Source organism: Homalodisca vitripennis, chromosome 7 (genome assembly GCF_021130785.1).
Source record: "Homalodisca vitripennis isolate AUS2020 chromosome 7, UT_GWSS_2.1, whole genome shotgun sequence".
NCBI classification, from domain to species: Eukaryota; Metazoa; Arthropoda; class Insecta; order Hemiptera; family Cicadellidae; genus Homalodisca; species Homalodisca vitripennis.
In genome coordinates, this window is record NC_060213.1 from 24,700,818 (window position 1) to 24,719,717 (window position 18,900).

Here is an 18,900-nt window from a genome sequence, read left to right on the forward strand (position 1 = left end):
TTTAAAATACATAAAATTAAAACAAAGTAGCTACTCGCCCTTAAAATGAATCAACGCTATATAACTACTGACGTTTAAATGTGTAACCTCTACTTACCCTAGCAAACTTTGACTAACCGACACTGAACATTTCAGTCGCATTCCTCCAGAGTGGCGTCGGACCTTCTCTCACTAAATAGATCAATGTCTTCTCGGGTTATTGGTCTTATCACGGGATATGGTCACCTGAGGAAGCATCTTCACAGAGTCGGCATCCTTCAGGAGGATCCGCTCTGTAGAATGTGTGATGAGCAGGATGAAAGTGCCGAGCACCTGCTCTTTGATTGCCCTTCAATTGCAAGGGAGCGGCATGCCATCTTTGGTAGTTTGGACAAGGGTGGTGAATTTCCCCAGGAGGACCTGATAGGTTGTTTTCGGTGGTTTGTGGAACTGCTGAAATAGACTGGTAGGCCTCATGGTGTGTTTCCGGGGTGCGCAAAAAGCCCTTGAGGCTTAAGTGCATGGCAGTAGGCCACCCCGAGGGAGAAAAAACGACAACGAAGCGAGGGAGACTCTGGTCTAGGGAATGCCAGGATGAAGGCGTGACCCATTGTATAAGTATAGGTATGTATAATTATGCGGCTCATGCGATGGTTTTACTAAAAGTAATATACAACACCATTCGGTGGTGATCCACGAAACCAAATGTACTTTAAATGTACCTGCATTGTGAAATTATACAGCCTAATAATTATTATAATTTTATTTCGCCATAATATTTTGTATCGCTACACGGTATTACCAAATTCTTCCACCATAGTTAATACCTGCCACCAGGCTCACAAACACCTAAAACTATAAGCAAAATGTGCTACAATCATTTAGGGACTGCCTGAATACTAGAGTATCATTTAGTTACTTTCTTAAAGTTTTTCAAGATGTCACATTACAGAAATTATGTTAAGTATTTCTAATATGTTTTTAGTATTACTTAGTACTTTCTAAAAAATCACATATAACTTCACTGAATGGATTAAAAGTTCTGTATATTTTAGCAATCAGAGCTATTTTACAAATTTTGACTATTTTGAGAATTCTACTGAGTGAATGGATGTCACTGACCAATAAAAGATTCAATAGAGGTGGAAGAGAACCTGTTGTCAATGATAAATGAAAGTGAGACGGAACATATATTATTCTCACTAAAACAAAATATAGACATTTTGTATAATCTTTATTTTTATCCTGTCATTTATAGCTGTTGGGTATTTGTCTTGACACTAAACTGAGCTGGGATGCACATGTCAAAATCTGTCTAGAGCAACTTGTCTCTTAAGAAAACTAAGTTAATGGAAATTTTGTTAATGGTCTACTTTGGTCTGATTCATTCGTAACTCAACTATTGTGTAACACTTTGGGGCAACTCAAGTGCAGCCAAAAAAGCTTTTATTTGACAAAAAAAAGGCAATAAGAGCTAATCACTAGCTTGTCAGCTTCTGAATCTTGTAACACGACCTTTCTTGATCTCGAAACAATGACATTAAAGACATGTATGTATACAGTAATTTGCTACATGTTAAAGGGCATTTTAGTATGTTTAATAACTACTGTTTTTATCATATTTATGAGGCCAGACAACGCCTTAATTAAGTGATTCCAAATGTTAGGTCAGACAAGACTCGTAAAAGTTTTAAATTTCGAAAATACACATTTTTTAACAAGTTACCATTAGCAGTAAGGCAATTACCTTGTAATAAATACAAAAGTGTGGTATGTAAGTTGGTCAAGGAGAAGATGTTTTGATACCACTGAAGAATGTTTTAACTTTGATTTTAATGAGTGTTGTAGTTTTAATTTACAATCTATTGTTGTTGTAATATTATGAATTAGTTGCATTAACTAGATGAAGCTCATTGTAATTTGTTAAACGTAATAGCTAATAAAGAATATGAATCATAACCTGGCTGTTAGGGACTGCTGTACAAACTCCCTGTCCGAGCTGTCAGAGGGGTCGGCTATAGTGTGGTCCCCGCTGCCACGTCGAGTCACCTCACCGATAATGCTGGTCACCATCTGGTGTGTCAGTGACTCTACGGATTGCACAACGGAGTGCGATGCTGACGATTGACGTCTCCGCGCATCTACTGCCTCCCACTCAGTTGGTGAAAGCGACACTTCTGGCATTTTCAGCTGTAACATGGATGAGCAATCAATACAAGTACACTACGTACATTTAGGATTCCGTGAATCCAATATCGTGTACAGTTTAGTCAAATGTAAAGTTAGATATAAATAAAAATAAAACAAATAATCTAAATAAATTAAAATAAGAGTATACGCATGAACTACTTTTTTGGCTAATTTTGTATTTAATTTATGTGTGTTCATTTATACTATTTAAGAAGTCTACCAAATAATAGATGTTTTGTTAAAACATCTTTGTCATTGAATAATAATATCAGGATTAATTTCCCTACTTTTAAGAATTCCAGGAGTCGTAAGTAGTAAGCCTCCTGTTGAAATCCACTGGGACTGTTCGTGTTCATATGACCGAAGGTAAATAAGTCAATCTTCAAAAACAACTTTTCCTTTTTGCGTCCAAAGTTTTTTAATCTTCTGTCTTTCCAAATAAAAAATTGTAAAAATAAAATAAAATTTAAGAATAAATTGAAAAATTGGCTTTTAAATTTTGTTAATATTGATAACTTTTTTCAAATTTTAGTTTAAGAATTTGTATAGTTTTATATTAAAAGTTTTTAATTTGTAAATTTATTTCTAAATACATTATGTTTAAAATAACCGTTAATTGTGCGGATTAACCACATGATTTACTTGTTAAGATTCAACTGAACACTATACAATTAAGTTTAACTTTCGGTAGAGCTAGCCATGCTTACCGGATAATGTGACTAGTAATTCCTACCAGTACTGATGTCAATTTTTGTTAATCTATATTTTCTGGAATAAAGTATATTCTCTATTCTATTCTATCCTGAGACAACAGGACACCTCTACTCAATGTAAACTCTATAGGACCACACTTTTACCAGAGCAGAACTTATCTTAAAGACTTACATGTCCAGTGAGACCTGTCAGTTTGATGATGCTGAGCCAAATGTCTGGCGAGACAGGTCCCAACTTGTTACAGGAGAAGGGGAACGGTTCGCAAGCCTCCAGCCCGTTAAGCAGACCATCACTGTAACATACGACACAACCATCAGACAATAGATTTTCAAGGGCGCCTGTTTATCTTATGCACCTAAAGGAGTGCAGGAACGTACCTGATCTCGCCGTCACCATCGTCCCACAGCAGTTTGACCGAGGACAGGCCGCGCTTGAGAGTGCCCAGGACGGAAGCCCGTCGGCCTGAGGCCTTCTCTACGCAGTGGCCACCGACCCTGAGTCCTCTGTCCTGACCCCCGATCACAGCCATCGCCGGCCACACCTGAAAAACCCAAGCAATATAAAAACCTATACTTCACAAAATATTGTTTCACGAAAACATCACACTACAGGCCTTTTGATATAAAACTCATATGTAATCTAAGACTTAGAAGCCCACATTTCAAGATTTTATATAAAATATTTTTTGTTCTCTTAGGATAAGAAGCTTAGAAAATTGCATCTTGTCCTATAAGGACCTTTGCGCTGCTTCCGGAGTGACAGAATAGTTTTGATGGATAAGGTTGGGAGTAGGTGCTGCCTTCTGTCAAGATTCATGGGGAAAAGTTTAGGGCACTAATCTCGTCATGTCCCCAAGGAAGAAGGTGAAGCCAGCTCTGAACCAGCCTCTCCAGTCAAAGCAGGAAGAGGATGGCACACCCTTATGTCTAGGCTAGTAAGAACCTTTGACTCTTAGGGAACAAACCCCACTAACTCCAACAGTCATCTTCCACAGTAGACTAGACCTATCGAATTACCCTTGCGCCCCAGAATCACGATATTTGTGGTTAGTGATGTACCGCTCCTGGTCATCCATAAGGTTGCCCAGATTTAAGTGACACATCAGTTTTTGCTGTGCTCAGTGTGGGTTCAACTGGAAGGTATAAACCAGCCAGAAGTGAATCCTCCGGGGGATTAATAAGATACCAATATATGATAATTCGCCTATGGATCTGAGTTAAGAATAGCGTAGATACAAATACTGTATGTGACCGTAGCACTTTTTATTAGTGCCTTCGACCTTATACTCTATAAATTTTCTTTCTAGTTTTGTTTGATAAGATCCTTGCATAGGCAAGTGCCCCATGAGAATAAGAAGAATAGGAGTCAACAGGAGATCGATGACTTCTTTAAAAAGATCTACAAAAATGCCTTTGATGATCTGTCTGATTTTCATAAGATTAAAATTAGTTTCTTCTTAATATTTGAGACTTTCTAAAAACATTGCAAAAATATAATAAATTGTAACCAGTTTGATTATGTTGTTGAATTGTAAATGTCCAGGGTGGTGTTGCCTCGGCAGGTTCAAACGACAGGTGCCGGTAATGATAAATTTAAAAAACCTGCTCAATTAAATCTGTGTTAAAATTAAATGTTTTATGTAGTGGTCTACAAAGTTACATGTCCAGGATAGTGACTAAGAGCTCTATTACGAGACTAATGTAACATGTGATTTCTTGAGCCGTCTATTGAAAAAAAAAAAAAAAATTAAGATGGCAATTTAATAACAAGTATTTTCCACATAATTCCAATCTTGTATTTTCAAAGACAGCACACTTGTATCTTATAAATAACTTTGGTCTTAAATGGAGCACAAGTTTCTGAGTTATGAATTTTCAGTTGCAGTTTGGTTTTAAAAGCACCATAAACTGGTACCCTTTTTCATTATATGCTTTATAATGTCTAAACACAGAGATGAAAAACTAAATTTGACTGTAAATCTACAATTATAGCTCTATTAGTTAGTTTGTGGTTAACTTTCAATCTTGGGTATCTATTATTTTTGATTCTAGAGTAGGATTTTCCCCATCAGTAGAACAGAAGAAAACTTTTCTGAGTTGTCGTCTCAGTTGGGCTTTTAAAGGCCCAATTAATTATAATTTAAAGGTTTAGCTGCACACTTACTTCCTTACACAGCTGTTCCAAATCTGGCGCTGGAGCGGAAGAACTTCCATTGTCTTCTGTGTCTTGCTGACGATCTGCAACTATACCAATTTTTTACATTAATAGATATTTATCTAACATGTTAGATTATGTTATGATTTCAATAGAGTACAAGGAAACAGGTTGCATAGTAAGGCAAAGCTGAGTTACAATTAACATTCAAATGCTTATAGAAGTATTACAGAATTTGCTGCACTAAATGTTGTATCATTCTAAGATTTTGTACTCTGTGCACTGACCATCTGATTGAAGACCTAAGTGCAGGGCAGGGAAATCCACAATTATGTGACTAGAGGCAGGGGTATCTTACGTCTTCAGTAACACAGAACTGTTACTTTTGCGAACCTTCCCAAACAAGTTGGTGTCAATTTAATTAACGGGCTCCCTGAAGAGCTGAAACGCATTCAAAATTATTGTAATCATTACAAAGATTAATTGAAACACCTTTAAGTGTCAAATGCGTTGTACTCTGTCGATGAGTTCCTGACATGCCGCTGGGATAATTAGTCTCTAATTTCTGTGCGGGTCTGACGATCCTAATAGTACTGAATGAGAGAATGAATGATCACTTATGTATGTGAGAATGCCTTAGCTATAGGGATTAAAACAAATTATGCTTGCAATACAATGTACATATTGTCAAACTGCAATAAAGATTATTATTATTATTATCCAATATGTCCAATAATTAAAGTGATTAAGTGTTTCAAAACAAATTTAACTTGGGAATAAAATTAAATATAATTTTTCTTTATTCTTGAAATTCAACTGTTAAAAGAGTTACAATGATCCAAAAACCAAAAACGTTTTGCAAATCACAAAAATAGAGTGAAATACTATTCTATTAGGATTACTGGTTATTATATAGATAATAACTATGTGACATAGTAACAGAAATAAAGTAAAATTAGTATTGCAGTGGACTTGTAGAAATTAACAATATAAATGAAAAAGTAGATCCATAGATAACGATTTTAGGATTTTATCAAGATCAGGAGTTCCAAAGAAAGAAAGATGACGGTGATAAGCAGAAATCTATTCATGATGACTCATTTAATTCGAGATTCAATGACAAGTTTGTTTACAATGCAGAATCATAACAAACAGGGCAGTAGTTGACAGCGCATGATGAAATAGTTCCCCTCCTCACTTCCACCCCAACCTCGCAACAAGTTGCCGCAACTTCTGCTAACCAGTACTCAAAGATGTCTGAGTCACTTCATACATCATGTTCGATGATACAATTTTCAGTTTCACCGGGAAAAAAAAAAAAAAAAAAAAAAAAAAAAAAAAAAAAAAAAAAAAAAAAACACGAGGAGTATATGTCGTCAGAACCTACCTGATTCTTGGCTACATATATATAGATATATCCCTACAGCACTTAAGTTAGGAGTTAACGATTTGTAATTTTTTATAGTGCAGTTATATTACAATGCAAATGGTCACTTCTTTACCATTATAATATTGATGATACATTCTGGAGTGCCACTATAAATAGGAAAGATTGTTTATAAGAGTAAAGGCATAGAAAACAAATAATAGTAAATAAATGTGTTTTACTATTAGAAAAATTTTAGAAACTATTTTCTAGTTATAATAAGAAAGATGACTATTTTGAACAAGGAAACCACACACAGTGACTGTTATCAGCAATAGTGACTATGTGAATGTTGAGTTTAAATCCAGTTCACCTTCCTTAAGAGGAAAAAAGAAAGAGATAAAAAAATGTTTGTGATGAATAAGCTCAAACAACCCTGTTCCGACATCAAAGACACCTATACTACAAAATATAGGAATATAGTGTACTCCAGGTGAAGAGGTATTCTCCTTGTCTCATCAGGTGCAAAATTGAGACAATAACATTACCTCTTCTTCTATATTACAATATATTTTGATATTTTTTAGTCTAGGAATTGAAACAATGTAAAGAGATTGTTTCGAGCTTCTGATCCCAGGAGTGAAGTCTGTGACAGCGTCAGATTCAAGATGCTGCACCAAGAGGAAGTGAACTGAAGCTAAAATCAACATTTACACTGAATTGATCCTTCCCACCAGAATTTAATTAACCCTTAAAGCGCTAATATAAATTACTGTCAAACGCTAAGACATAAAAAAATATTTTTTTTTAAATTTCCCAATGCTAATTTTTGTTTCATATACCTTGGTATTACCTTAATAAGAAAAAATAATAAACATGTAATATTACATATTTTTGAGAATTTTATACGCACGAAAATATTTGAAATTTTGAATAAACTGCATTGCAGGATAATGGACATAGCAACACTATTTGACAGATTACATTACATTTATACAGGTTATTTATAATGAGTAAATTGTAACTGAAGTTCCTGTATAATTAGTACATAAAATAAATAAGTTCAGTATAAGATTTTGAAATGTAATAATATGAAATTCAACACAAACTTATTTATATGATAGCCTACAAGGGAAATGAAACAAATATTGTACTTATAAACCTTATTTATTTAGAATAAATAAACTGGACTTGTATGGTGAAACTAGTATAAAATACAAAACAAATAATTGAAAAAAATATTACACATAATATACCAAAAATGCGCTCATTTGTCAAAACTTGGATCATCTGGATTAGCCATTATAACACAAAAAATTATACTAAATGTTAGTAAAAACAATTTTATAAGAATTGTATAAGAATTACAACGGACTGATTCAAAACACTTTGTTTAACAATATAACCAACATACGACCAACACACACGCGTAGTTAAACAGCTGAATGAAACGAACGCGTCTGTAGGCGTATGCCGCGTCACAGGCCATACAAAAAATGGCGGCGATTGCTTTCAACCCGAGTAGATACCGTTACAAAGTCCACCAACGGTGACAAAGCGTTTTGATTAGTCCCGACAGTCGAAAGGAACATCGATCTGCTCTCTTACGGAAGTTTTAACAACTAATTCTTCGCCATTTCATAAGTAAAGCTTTTGCGTTTTTAGACGTAATCTGCGTTTAAAGCATCGGCAGTTCCGCGTCTTTAGGCGTTAGCCGCGTTGGAAGGGTTAATATTTAAGAAATAGTTTCTTAATAATAATAATAAATCTTTATTGTTAGAACAATTTTTACAATTTTTGTTATTGTTTATAGTAACAAAATATGCAGTAAATAGTCACACATACATAGGATTAAGTTCCGCTGATACTGCTTCCTTCCAAAGAGTAAAAGCGCTAACACTAACAAAGAAGTTCACACAACATTTCATATCCTTTTTTTCTCTTTTTTCAATTTATTCTAAGTAATTCAAAAGCATACACACATACACATTAAAATATTTGTATAATGTTATTGTAGAAACCACAGACAAAAATCAAACTACAAAGAATATAAAATACCTTGCTTATACAAAGTATTTCAAATAAGACATTTTGGAACTGTCTTTCTGTTTATATGCAATTATAAAACGAGGTTCAAAAACGGCAATACTATTTCTAAATAAATACCCATACTTGTAAAAAGATAGATACATAAACTGTGTAGAAAAATAATTAAAAACAATCAGAAAGCAACTCCAGTATTATGCAAGTTGTGATTTTGGTCAACTCAACACAATCTCCCGAGAGGGATTTTCAATTAATGTCTAAACTTTTAGTTAGTTGTATTAATGGTAGGATAAGGCAGTCAAGCATTGTGTTGTGAGCCATAAACTATCATAATACCTGAGGGTCCAGAGCAGGTATTCTCAGGCAGAAGATCCTTTGCTTGTCCAAGTCGTTCCATTAGACATTCGTTTACCTGAAACACCAATTATCAAATTGAGATGCTGACATAACTACCGACATAATTTAAGGTGAATACAAGTAGATAATGAATGGTGAAAGAAATATAGTTTTGCCACTACCTAAGATGAACCGTTATTGAGCAAATGTTATCAATTAATAGACTGATAACGGATTTGCCTAAACCACTTAAACTGAACAAATACTGAACAATTATAAATTTACTTACAGAATATTTGTTGAAAATCTTAATTTTATTCTTTGGAAAAGTTTCTTTTGTGAGGAATAGATAAACAAAATGTTATATATGTAGGTTATTTAATTATTATCTATTTTCCTTACTAATAAGTGATCATTTAGGGGATAAGTTAGTAAAGATGTTAATGTAAAATGGTTAGTATTATGTTTTTAATGGTTTTAGTTGTCTTTAACTCTATTAATTGTATATCAAAGTACATACAGGGTGTTCAGTGAAAGTGTTCCAATACTTTGGAATTTTGTTCTACACATAAAAATGAGCAAAAAAATTATATCTTTTGAACCAGTTAAGATAAAGTTATGAAACTTGAAAATTGTATTAACCTTTAGTAGACCTTTTTGAAAATAAAATTACTTAAAAAATCCTTTTACCCGTTTCAAAATTGCGTCTGTTTAAAAGTCAAATAACAAAAAACTAGTATAGTTGTAAAAACTACATAGGAAATTAACCTATTTAGTAATTTTAAACCAATTCCAACGATACCTTTTTCAAAGAAATCCGTCAACGCATAAGCGAGCACAATCACTTTATAGATATGCTTGCACAAGCCGGGAGCAACTAAGATATTGTCTTTTGATAGGCATCAGCTGTTAGAATATGTAGAATAGAATTGAATGTCTTTATTGTCTTTTATCAATGTACATTGTAATAGACAACGTCAATAAAAATAATATTTCATAAGATCGTGCACCATTAAATTTAGTAAGTCATTACAGATAGTATATTTGTTATTTAAAAAAAATCAATATGGGTTTAATTATTTATTATTATTGCTCTACAATAATTTTATTTTCATTAACTAGCAAGAGTTTAAAAATTTAACAATATGGAATAAAAATACAACAGTATAAATTAAAAACACAATAGAATAAATAAATAAAAACACAACAGTATAAATAACAACAAAGAATTAAACTATAAAACAATTAACAACTGCTTAGGTAATGGTATCAACAAGGTTAAAATTTGTAGAAAAAATTCATCAAGGGAATAATATGCCTTACCTATAGACAACTTGGCTGCAAATGGGTTTAGTTGTAAGCTTCTAAATGTTTAAGGTAATTTATTGAAACACTTAATTTGTACATAAACATGGCTTACTAATGTTTTTCTTAGTCTAAAAGAAGGTGCAATAATATTGTGAGCTCGTTTAATATCATAATCATGGATTTCTTCAAAGCAGTTGAAGTTATTCAGGTTTTCCCGCACATACTGTATAATAAATTTTGAAACAAACAAATACTTGGAACTGTCATTATATTATAATCGATAAAAAACTGCTTACAATAATCTTGATAACCTAATTGGCTAAAATTCTCACTGCTTTCTCTTGCTATGCAAAAACTTGACTGGCCCTATTATTGCCCCAGAGCATTGTTGCATACAGCAAATGAGAACGAAAATCACTGAAATAGGAGGAAATCATTATACATCACCCAGCACAGTTTTGTAATTTACGTAGTAAAAAAAAGCTCTGGATGATTTTGAGATTACTGTGTTAGTGTGAGCTTCCCATGTTAACTTGTAATCCAATGATACTCCGAGAAATTTAATTGTTTTAACAGAACTCTCTACCACATTTGGTTTTTTCAAAGTGAAACAAATTGTTTCAGTTTTACTGTTATTGACTTTCAGGTGATTAAATTTAAACCAAGAGTTGGCAACTTTCATCACTCTGTCACCGTCTGCTTTCACATCTCTTAAAATTTTACCAGCAACTACAAAGGAAGTGTCATCTGCATATAGAATGGTATTACGGGGAATGTTGCTAGGCAAATCCTTTATATACACGATGAATAAAAGTGGGCTCAAAACTGATCCCTGTGGAACCCCAGCAAGGAACTCTTGAAATGTAGACTCAAAGTCGACCACAGAAACGTTTTACATAATGAATAAAAGTGGGCCCAAAACTGATCCCTGTGGCACCCCAGCAAGGAACTCTTGAAATGTAGACTCTGAGCCGACCACAGAATCTTTTTACATAATGAATAAAAGTGGGCCCAAAACTGATCCCTGTGGAACCCCAGCAAGGAACTCTTGAAATGTAGACTCTGAGCCGACGACAGAAACTTTATACAATGTGCCACAAAGATATGTTTTAAAGAACAATCAGTACGATAAATCTCAATTTACTTAAAAGAGTGACATGTGATATACTATCAAAGACCTTGCTGAGGTCCACAAGTCATATTAACATATTCACTGTTTTCAAAGCCATTCAACATATTAGTTACCACTTCATTTAGAGCTCTAGTTGTGGACAAACCAGGATGAAAACGAAATTGACTATTACTTAACAATCACGATTCAAAGAAAACTCAGTCTTAAGTGTGACACAACTCGTTAGTTCAGTTGTATGGACTTACTTGACTGGTCCAGGCGTCGGAGGCATGCAGGTGTCGAATGAGATGTATGTAGGCCTCGGCCATGATGACAGGAAGGGGTGCACACTGGGGATCTCCGGGCAGCAGGTCCCTGGGCGAGTCCCTCACCTGCATGTCGGTCAGCTTCACCTGGACATGACCCAACACAGGTGGGGTGAAAAATTTACAGGAACGGCCAGTATTAAGACCTTGGTAAAGTTTCTAAACTGCTGGTTAAGCTTTTGGTATCAGATTACATACTTGAACAATCTATGAGCAAAAACTTGTGAGAATAAGAAGATTAAGATTAAATCAGTAAGATTAACCTCTGCCACTTAATACATACTATATTCACCTATTAACAGTTATTTAAGGTTAAACTTTGCTTAGGCTATTTATTAAACAGTGTTCACACACAATTGAATAAGTTTATAAATGTAAAGAAGAAAACTTAAAATCTGATTTTTAAATTAATAAATCTAGCTCTTAATAGATACATTGTTGATTCCAGAAATTACGAGGCAGATATACTTTGAAACATTTTAATAAGAAAGTTATCTACTGTTATATCTGAATGGATCTGTCAAAAGTAATTATGTCCGTGCTGATTCTTGGCTTAACACGGTTCTTCTTTTTTTTATTCTTGGCTTTTTAAGGATCTGGTTCAATGTCAGGACCCGGAATCATCTATTGACGACTTTGGAACTGAGTCTACTCAATTAAGTGTAATCTGTACTGAAATTTGTTGAGACTCAGCCTTCATTTTTTGGATGTACTGAACCATACATCCACCCACTTTTCTCCAACAGAAAATACATGGTATCAGGCGAATATCGTCAGCAATGAAAACAATAGGAAAGAGAAGGAGGATAGTATTTAGGGAAGGATGCATAGGATTGAGGCCTGATGACCAAAAAACAAATGGGATGATGGAATGTGAGAGTTATTGTGGAGAAAGGAAGACATAGATTGGTAGAGAAAAATGAAAACTATGTGGCCAGAAGATCAAGCGGAACCTGTAAGAGATAGTGAACTTGCAAACACAATTTTTCACCAAAGTTGAATGAACGTCCTAGAGCTCACCTTCTCGCCAGGGTTAGTGCTATAGAAGATGACGCAAGGATAGAGTGGTGTTGTGGTCTCTATGTCCTGGAAAGCAAGGATGGGTTCATCGCCGTTCTTGCCAAAACTGAGTGTCCTGGCATCCAAGTCCAACACCACAGTGATGTAGTCACCTTGCGTGAAGCTCGGCAGAGTTAAATTGTGTTCGCCGCCATGGTATAGGTTACCACTGAAAAAGTGAACCAAATATTTTTTTAATCTTCTTACTTATAATACAGGAGTAAGGAGATATGAGAAACAATATTTTTTAAGGCATTGCATGGTATTTAATAGGATAATGTTTATCTCTAATAGGTCTAAGTGAAGGAAACAGGATTTTTCCAGACATTTGCCACTGATTTTTTGTATCACTAATGATGGCAAATGTCTGGAAAAATCCTGTTTCCTCCACAATCCTTCCATCATCAAAAACAAAATTCTAATAAAGAAGAGGTCTAAGTATTGTTATGTTACACCCATACCTGTAAGCTCTGTACAACCACATATCCGACGTGGTGCGATGTCCGTAATCTTTCACGGGCCATCGGCTGACTCCAATGCAGGTTCCTTCATTGCCCTTGTGCTCCTTCACCATCAGCAGCTTCCATTGGTAGCAACCTTCACAGCACCCACATAACTCATTAAGGAGCTGTCCCAAAATGTTTCACTTACAAAGAACATGTCAAAATGAATCAAGGTGACATGTAAATGATATTAGTTACAGTTACAGTACTTATTTTTTAAGAATCCAAAAAAATGGTGGCGAGGAAACTGAAAATGAACTCTTTACATAGTTCTGACTTATCATCATGATGCAATTTTGGATCAATTTTAGGAATATGTTTAACAATTCAATTACACAATCAAGAGTAATATTGATCAGTTGGTGTTCTCGTTGTCTCATTCTTCATTTTGAGTTTCTTCATCACCGATTTTGTCCAGGATAAAGCCTGCCAAAGCATCAAGTTTCAGACACTGCACTAAATGGAAATGTGAAAAGAGCTGAAGTCAATATTCGTATTGAATGAACCCTTCCCACAATAGCAAATTATTTTTTTATTCAAGAACTGATTTAATTTTTAGTTTTGGCTCAAAACTGAATTGAACTGAAATTGAATTTCAATTTAAAAATATATTTGCTGGTATGATTAAAATTAATTTATGAATTTATTTGTTATGCCTACTGCTCCTTCAATGTTAAAATCAGAAAGTGGGGGTTAGTACAACCGTATTACTTTTATCAGTGGTACAGCCGTCAGCCTGTAATGTTACGAAGAGTGAGAGAGAGAGAGAGAGAGAGAGAGAGAGATAGTTACCGCTGTAGATGGCAGTGGTGCCGAGACCGTAGCCCCGGCCCCCCGGAGTGTGCACCAGTGTATGGCCGCCTTCTATAGAGCAACAGAGGCATTTCTCCGGGTCAAATCCCGTATCCTGGACTGGCAGGTTATCTTCCTCCACTTCGCACTCAAACACTGCCTCCCCTATACACAAATCATTACTGTAGAACAACCAAATAATGATATCACAGCATACGATCTGTAGGAGTATAAATAGATAATGAGCAGTTACCATTCATATCTTAACTGGCAAATTAAGTAATTTTTTAGAACAAAGATACAATTTTTAGAATCATAAAAAAAAATGTTTCACCTATTCTAAGTATTTAGTACATTAATTTACAAAAGTTCATTGTTAAGACTCATTATTCAAATACTGGAATTTTTAAAATATTATCGTCCGTTTGTGGTGGTTAATCTTGTTGTGTTTAGACAAATCCCTGAGGACAAAAATGTATAATTTTATTGTTAATTTTGAATAAATTTAATAACCTCAGTTTCATAAGTTAGGTTTCAAAATGATTTAGCATTTGAGGATGAAGTTAATATTGCTAGAAATCTGACAACGCATAATCTGAAACGGAAAGATTATACAATAGGCCGAGGATATGAGTGTATTTCAAAGATAAAAAAGTGAATTTATTTTTAAATAAAATATGAATTGAAATAAATAAATTAACTTGGATATCTCTCATCAGTACTATTAAATTAAGGCTAAAAATGGCAATGAAAAATAGCATTCTATTAGCGGAGGTAGATTCCAAAAGAGTTTTACAAATATTCATCAACAATTCTTGAATTTCCTCCTTAAAATTAATATTAACCGTTCGTAGACTACAGTAGATTGGGAAAATAAGTAATTTTTTAAAATTAAGAAAACATTTTTTTGTTAGAAAAACATGTTTCTTTGACACATTTTGATGTAAAACTTAGTGTGTGGTACCAAATAATCTTTTGGTGGTCTATGCCAAAAAAAGGTTCCTGATGTATAAGAACAGTGTTACCAATGCATAAAACTAGTTTTCCTTTAAAATATTCACTTAATTAATGTTTCAAGAGTTTTTATTATATTTCGGTAAATTGCCTCTAATAAATTTGGTTTTACATAAAACAACTTTGTTTTAGTTTTGCGGACAAATACAGTGTATAGCAGATATATCCGCATACGTCTGTGAAGTGTTAAGCATGTAAGGAAATTAAGAGATAAATATATATATACTGGCCAAAGACAACATTAACAATAGAGAGGTTATGTGTGGAAGGATGTATAGACATTCCAATTATATTATTCAAAAAATAATTGTCAACATAAAGGTTGAATAATTATAGTATACCTAGCATGGGGCTGGTAAGTCTCTCTAGTTGTTTATCGAGCTCCGCCTCACGTATCAGAGCCTGCTTCTCGGCCACAGCCTGTGGTATCTCCCACATGTTGGCAGCCAGTTGACAGAACAGCTCCCGTACGATCTAGAAATCACATTCCAGTCACGTAATGCAGACTCTAGTGTAAGGTGACTTTCCTATCTCAAGTGACTTAGGGAAGAACATCTTCTTGGGATTTGTCAATTCCAAAATGATTTCGTTACCAATATTGATGCCTGGAATTCCAGGTTTTATACAAATACAGGCAACATATTTTGTTCGTAACTTGTCAGCATTTTAATAATTTAAAGCTAAAATACCTTTAACTTTCTCTTCCATACATTGGCTAGGAGAAAGTATTGAGTTGGTATTATATTTGGGTTTTCAGTGGAAATACCAGTTGTATACAACAATATATTGACCAAAACTAACATAATATAATCTAACCTGACTAAGGCAAACAAGTTTTAACTAGAATTTCATGCTGCAGATCTACCCAAGATCTACGGGGGGAATTTTATAAAATGTTTAAACAAAGTATGAAATACAATTTGTTAATTTTGGAGAATGCATAGAATGACTACATACTACTTAACATGTCTGGTTACATTCTTTGCCAGATACATTCACTGCCTATGCTGACATTCATTTAGGAGCACAATTAATTCTTACTTAAAAATTAAATATTGTTTGAATGTATATGAACAAATTAAGTAGAAAAAGAAAGATGAAATTTTGAATTGGCTACAATAATTAATTTTAATGTAACAATTTATGAAGTATAGAATTTTGTTCTCTATTTCTTGAGATTTTACATAGCTAGGCCTTTATACTAATATTAATTTATATATAGTTTATAGGTTACATATAGTTATATAGAATTGATAGCGAAATGAACTTTGAAAAAACTTGTTAGCACAAAGCTATTAAAGTTAAGACTAGGATATTATTGTGAGAAACACCAACTGTAAGTTACCTGTTGCCGGAACTCAGTGTGGAGTGCTCGGCGGGGCAGGACGGAAGTGAGGAGTTGCAGGGCCAGTAGGCGAGGGGTGAGAGCAGACAGGCGGGGCAGCTGGTCCGTCCCCACTCCGACTACGGAGAGCAGTGAGCGGGTCCACTCGTACGAGGCCAGCAACCATGCGACCTTGGTGTTGTTGCTCAGAGACAACAGAGTGAATGATAGCAGCTCTCCGAGACTGTGCTCTACCCACCGTAGTTCTCCACTGGCCCTGCAACAACGTATTATCTTCACAGAGACAACAGAGTGAATGATAGCAGCTCTCCGAGACTGTGCTCTACCCACCGTAGTTCTCCACTAGCCCTGCAACAACGTATTATCTTCACTGAGACAACAGAGTGAATGATAGCAGCTCTCCGAGACTGTGCTCTACCCACCGTAGTTCTCCACTAGCCCTGCAACAACGTATTATCTTCACTGAGACAACAGAGTGAATGATAGCAGCTCTCCAAGACAGTGCTCTACCCACCGAAGTTCTCCACTAGCCCTGCAACAACGTATTATCTTCACTGAGACAACAGAGTGAATGATAGCAGCTCTCCGAGACTGTGCTCTACCCACCGAAGTTCTCCACTAGCCCTGCAACAACGTATTATCTTCACTGAGACAACAGAGTGAATGATAGCAGCTCTCCGAGACTGTGCTCTACCCACCGTAGTTCTCCACTAGCCCTGCAACAACGTATTATCTTCACTGAGACAACAGAGTGAATGATAGCAGCTCTCCGAGACTGTGCTCTACCCACCGAAGTTCTCCACTAGCCCTGCAACAACGTATTATCTTCACTGAGACAACAGAGTGAATGATAGCAGCTCTCCGAGACTGTGCTCTACCCACCGTAGTTCTCCACTAGCCCTGCAACAACGTATTATCTTCACTGAGACAACAGAGTGAATGATAGCAGCTCTCCGAGACTGTGCTCTACCCACCGAAGTTCTCCACTAGCCCTGCAACAACGTATTATCTTCACTGAGACAACAGAGTGAATGATAGCAGCTCTCCGAGACTGTGCTCTACCCACCGAAGTTCTCCACTAGCCCTGCAACAACGTATTATCTTCACTGAGACAACAGAGTGAATGATAGCAGCTCTCCGAGACTGTGCTCTACCCACCAAAGTTCTCCACTAGCCCTGCAACAACGTATTATCTTCACTGAGACAACAGAGTGAATGATAGCAGCTCTCCGAGACTGTGCTCTACCCACCGAAGTTCTCCACTAGCCCTGCAACAACGTATTATCTTCACTGAGACAACAGAGTGAATGATAGCAGCTCTCCGAGACTGTGCTCTACCCACCGTAGTTCTCCACTGGCCCTGCAACAACGCATTATCTTCACAAGGAGAAACGTTTAGTGTTAAATGCAATATCAAATGGAAATGAATGATCTCCTAATGAATGATGACAGCTTTAAATTAAAAAGTAACAAATGAATGATGGCACCTCTAAACTAAAAAGTAACAAACACACAAAATGAAAAATAAAGGACATTTATATAAATAAATGGTGCTACAAACTACTTTACCCATTATTAGAATACTTTAAAAGGAGCAGTGCACTTCTAAATCACAATAATGGCACTGGTAACACAACTGTCATCTAGCGCTCACGATTTGAATCTGAATTTGGTATTATCTTGAGGTATATTTTTCTTTTCTCACCAGAAGAGAGGAGTGGCAAGAAAATTACATGCCATGTCGTCTGAGGTCGGAAAAGTACCCATCAGAAATATCCCTGGCCATCAGCGTAGGCTTCGGTGGCGCCATCGGTGCCACTCCGGACTTCTGGCGAATGAAGCAAAACATCCGAGATTGTACCTAAATTCAAGCTCATATCACGTGAGCTTTTATAAAGGTTAATTTTAACTTTAAAAAAATGTATAATACGTATTTATGTATTCACCTACTTATATCTGTAATAACAAGTTGTTGATAAGGACAGTAAGCACCACTTAGGTATACTCACTAAAACTGTACAAATAATGAGAATTATACATGTATTCTATGATTTATACTAATTTTGAGTACAAATACTCTCTTTTTTCATACAATTTCATTGTAAATCAATTACTGCATGCATGATAAAATAAATTTACTGCCACTAAGTTTTCTGTCCAAGAACGTAAATTTCAAACGTTGGTCATCAGCATGTAGGCTACTCAATTGAAACAGAACATGAGAATACCATGTGGTAAACTGATATTTTGTTCACAGTTTTCTGATATTTAAGATTAAGAAAGAACAGTAAAAAAAAGACAGTGGTAAGCAAAGAAATAGCAAAGACCTTGTTCAGTGCCTGTGTGGAACTGTTTCAGAATCCAAATCAGTTACACATTTATATTTATACATAACAAAATGTTGGGCAAAACAGTTTATAAAAAAATAGCACAACACTTTTAAAATTCTTTGTTTAAAGGTTATTTTTTGACGATGGAAGGATTGTGAAGGAAACAGGATTTTTCCGGACATTTGCCATCGTTCAGTGAAACAAGAAAACAGTAACACTACGTTTCGAGATCTGCAATCTGATCTCTTCTTCAGGTAAAGAACTAACCTAATACATAATTACAAACTAGGTTAAAATAAACAAATCTTACTAAAGCGTTGTGGCACG

At 35.2% G+C, this 18,900-nt stretch overlaps 1 protein-coding gene across 1 annotated transcript in view; it reads right to left on the reverse strand.

Annotated features, from left to right (window-relative positions):
* Positions 1-18,900, reverse strand: part of LOC124367024 (probable E3 ubiquitin-protein ligase HERC1) — a 115,273-nt gene that overhangs the window by 48,527 nt on the left and 47,846 nt on the right. Inside the window, 11 exon segments of the mRNA XM_046823705.1 lie at positions 1,940-2,169; positions 3,055-3,175; positions 3,261-3,424; positions 5,047-5,126; positions 8,786-8,861; positions 11,471-11,617; positions 12,551-12,758; positions 13,051-13,186; positions 13,885-14,049; positions 15,240-15,372; positions 16,244-16,499. Coding sequence (XP_046679661.1) covers positions 1,940-2,169; positions 3,055-3,175; positions 3,261-3,424; positions 5,047-5,126; positions 8,786-8,861; positions 11,471-11,617; positions 12,551-12,758; positions 13,051-13,186; positions 13,885-14,049; positions 15,240-15,372; positions 16,244-16,499 — 1,716 coding nt within the window.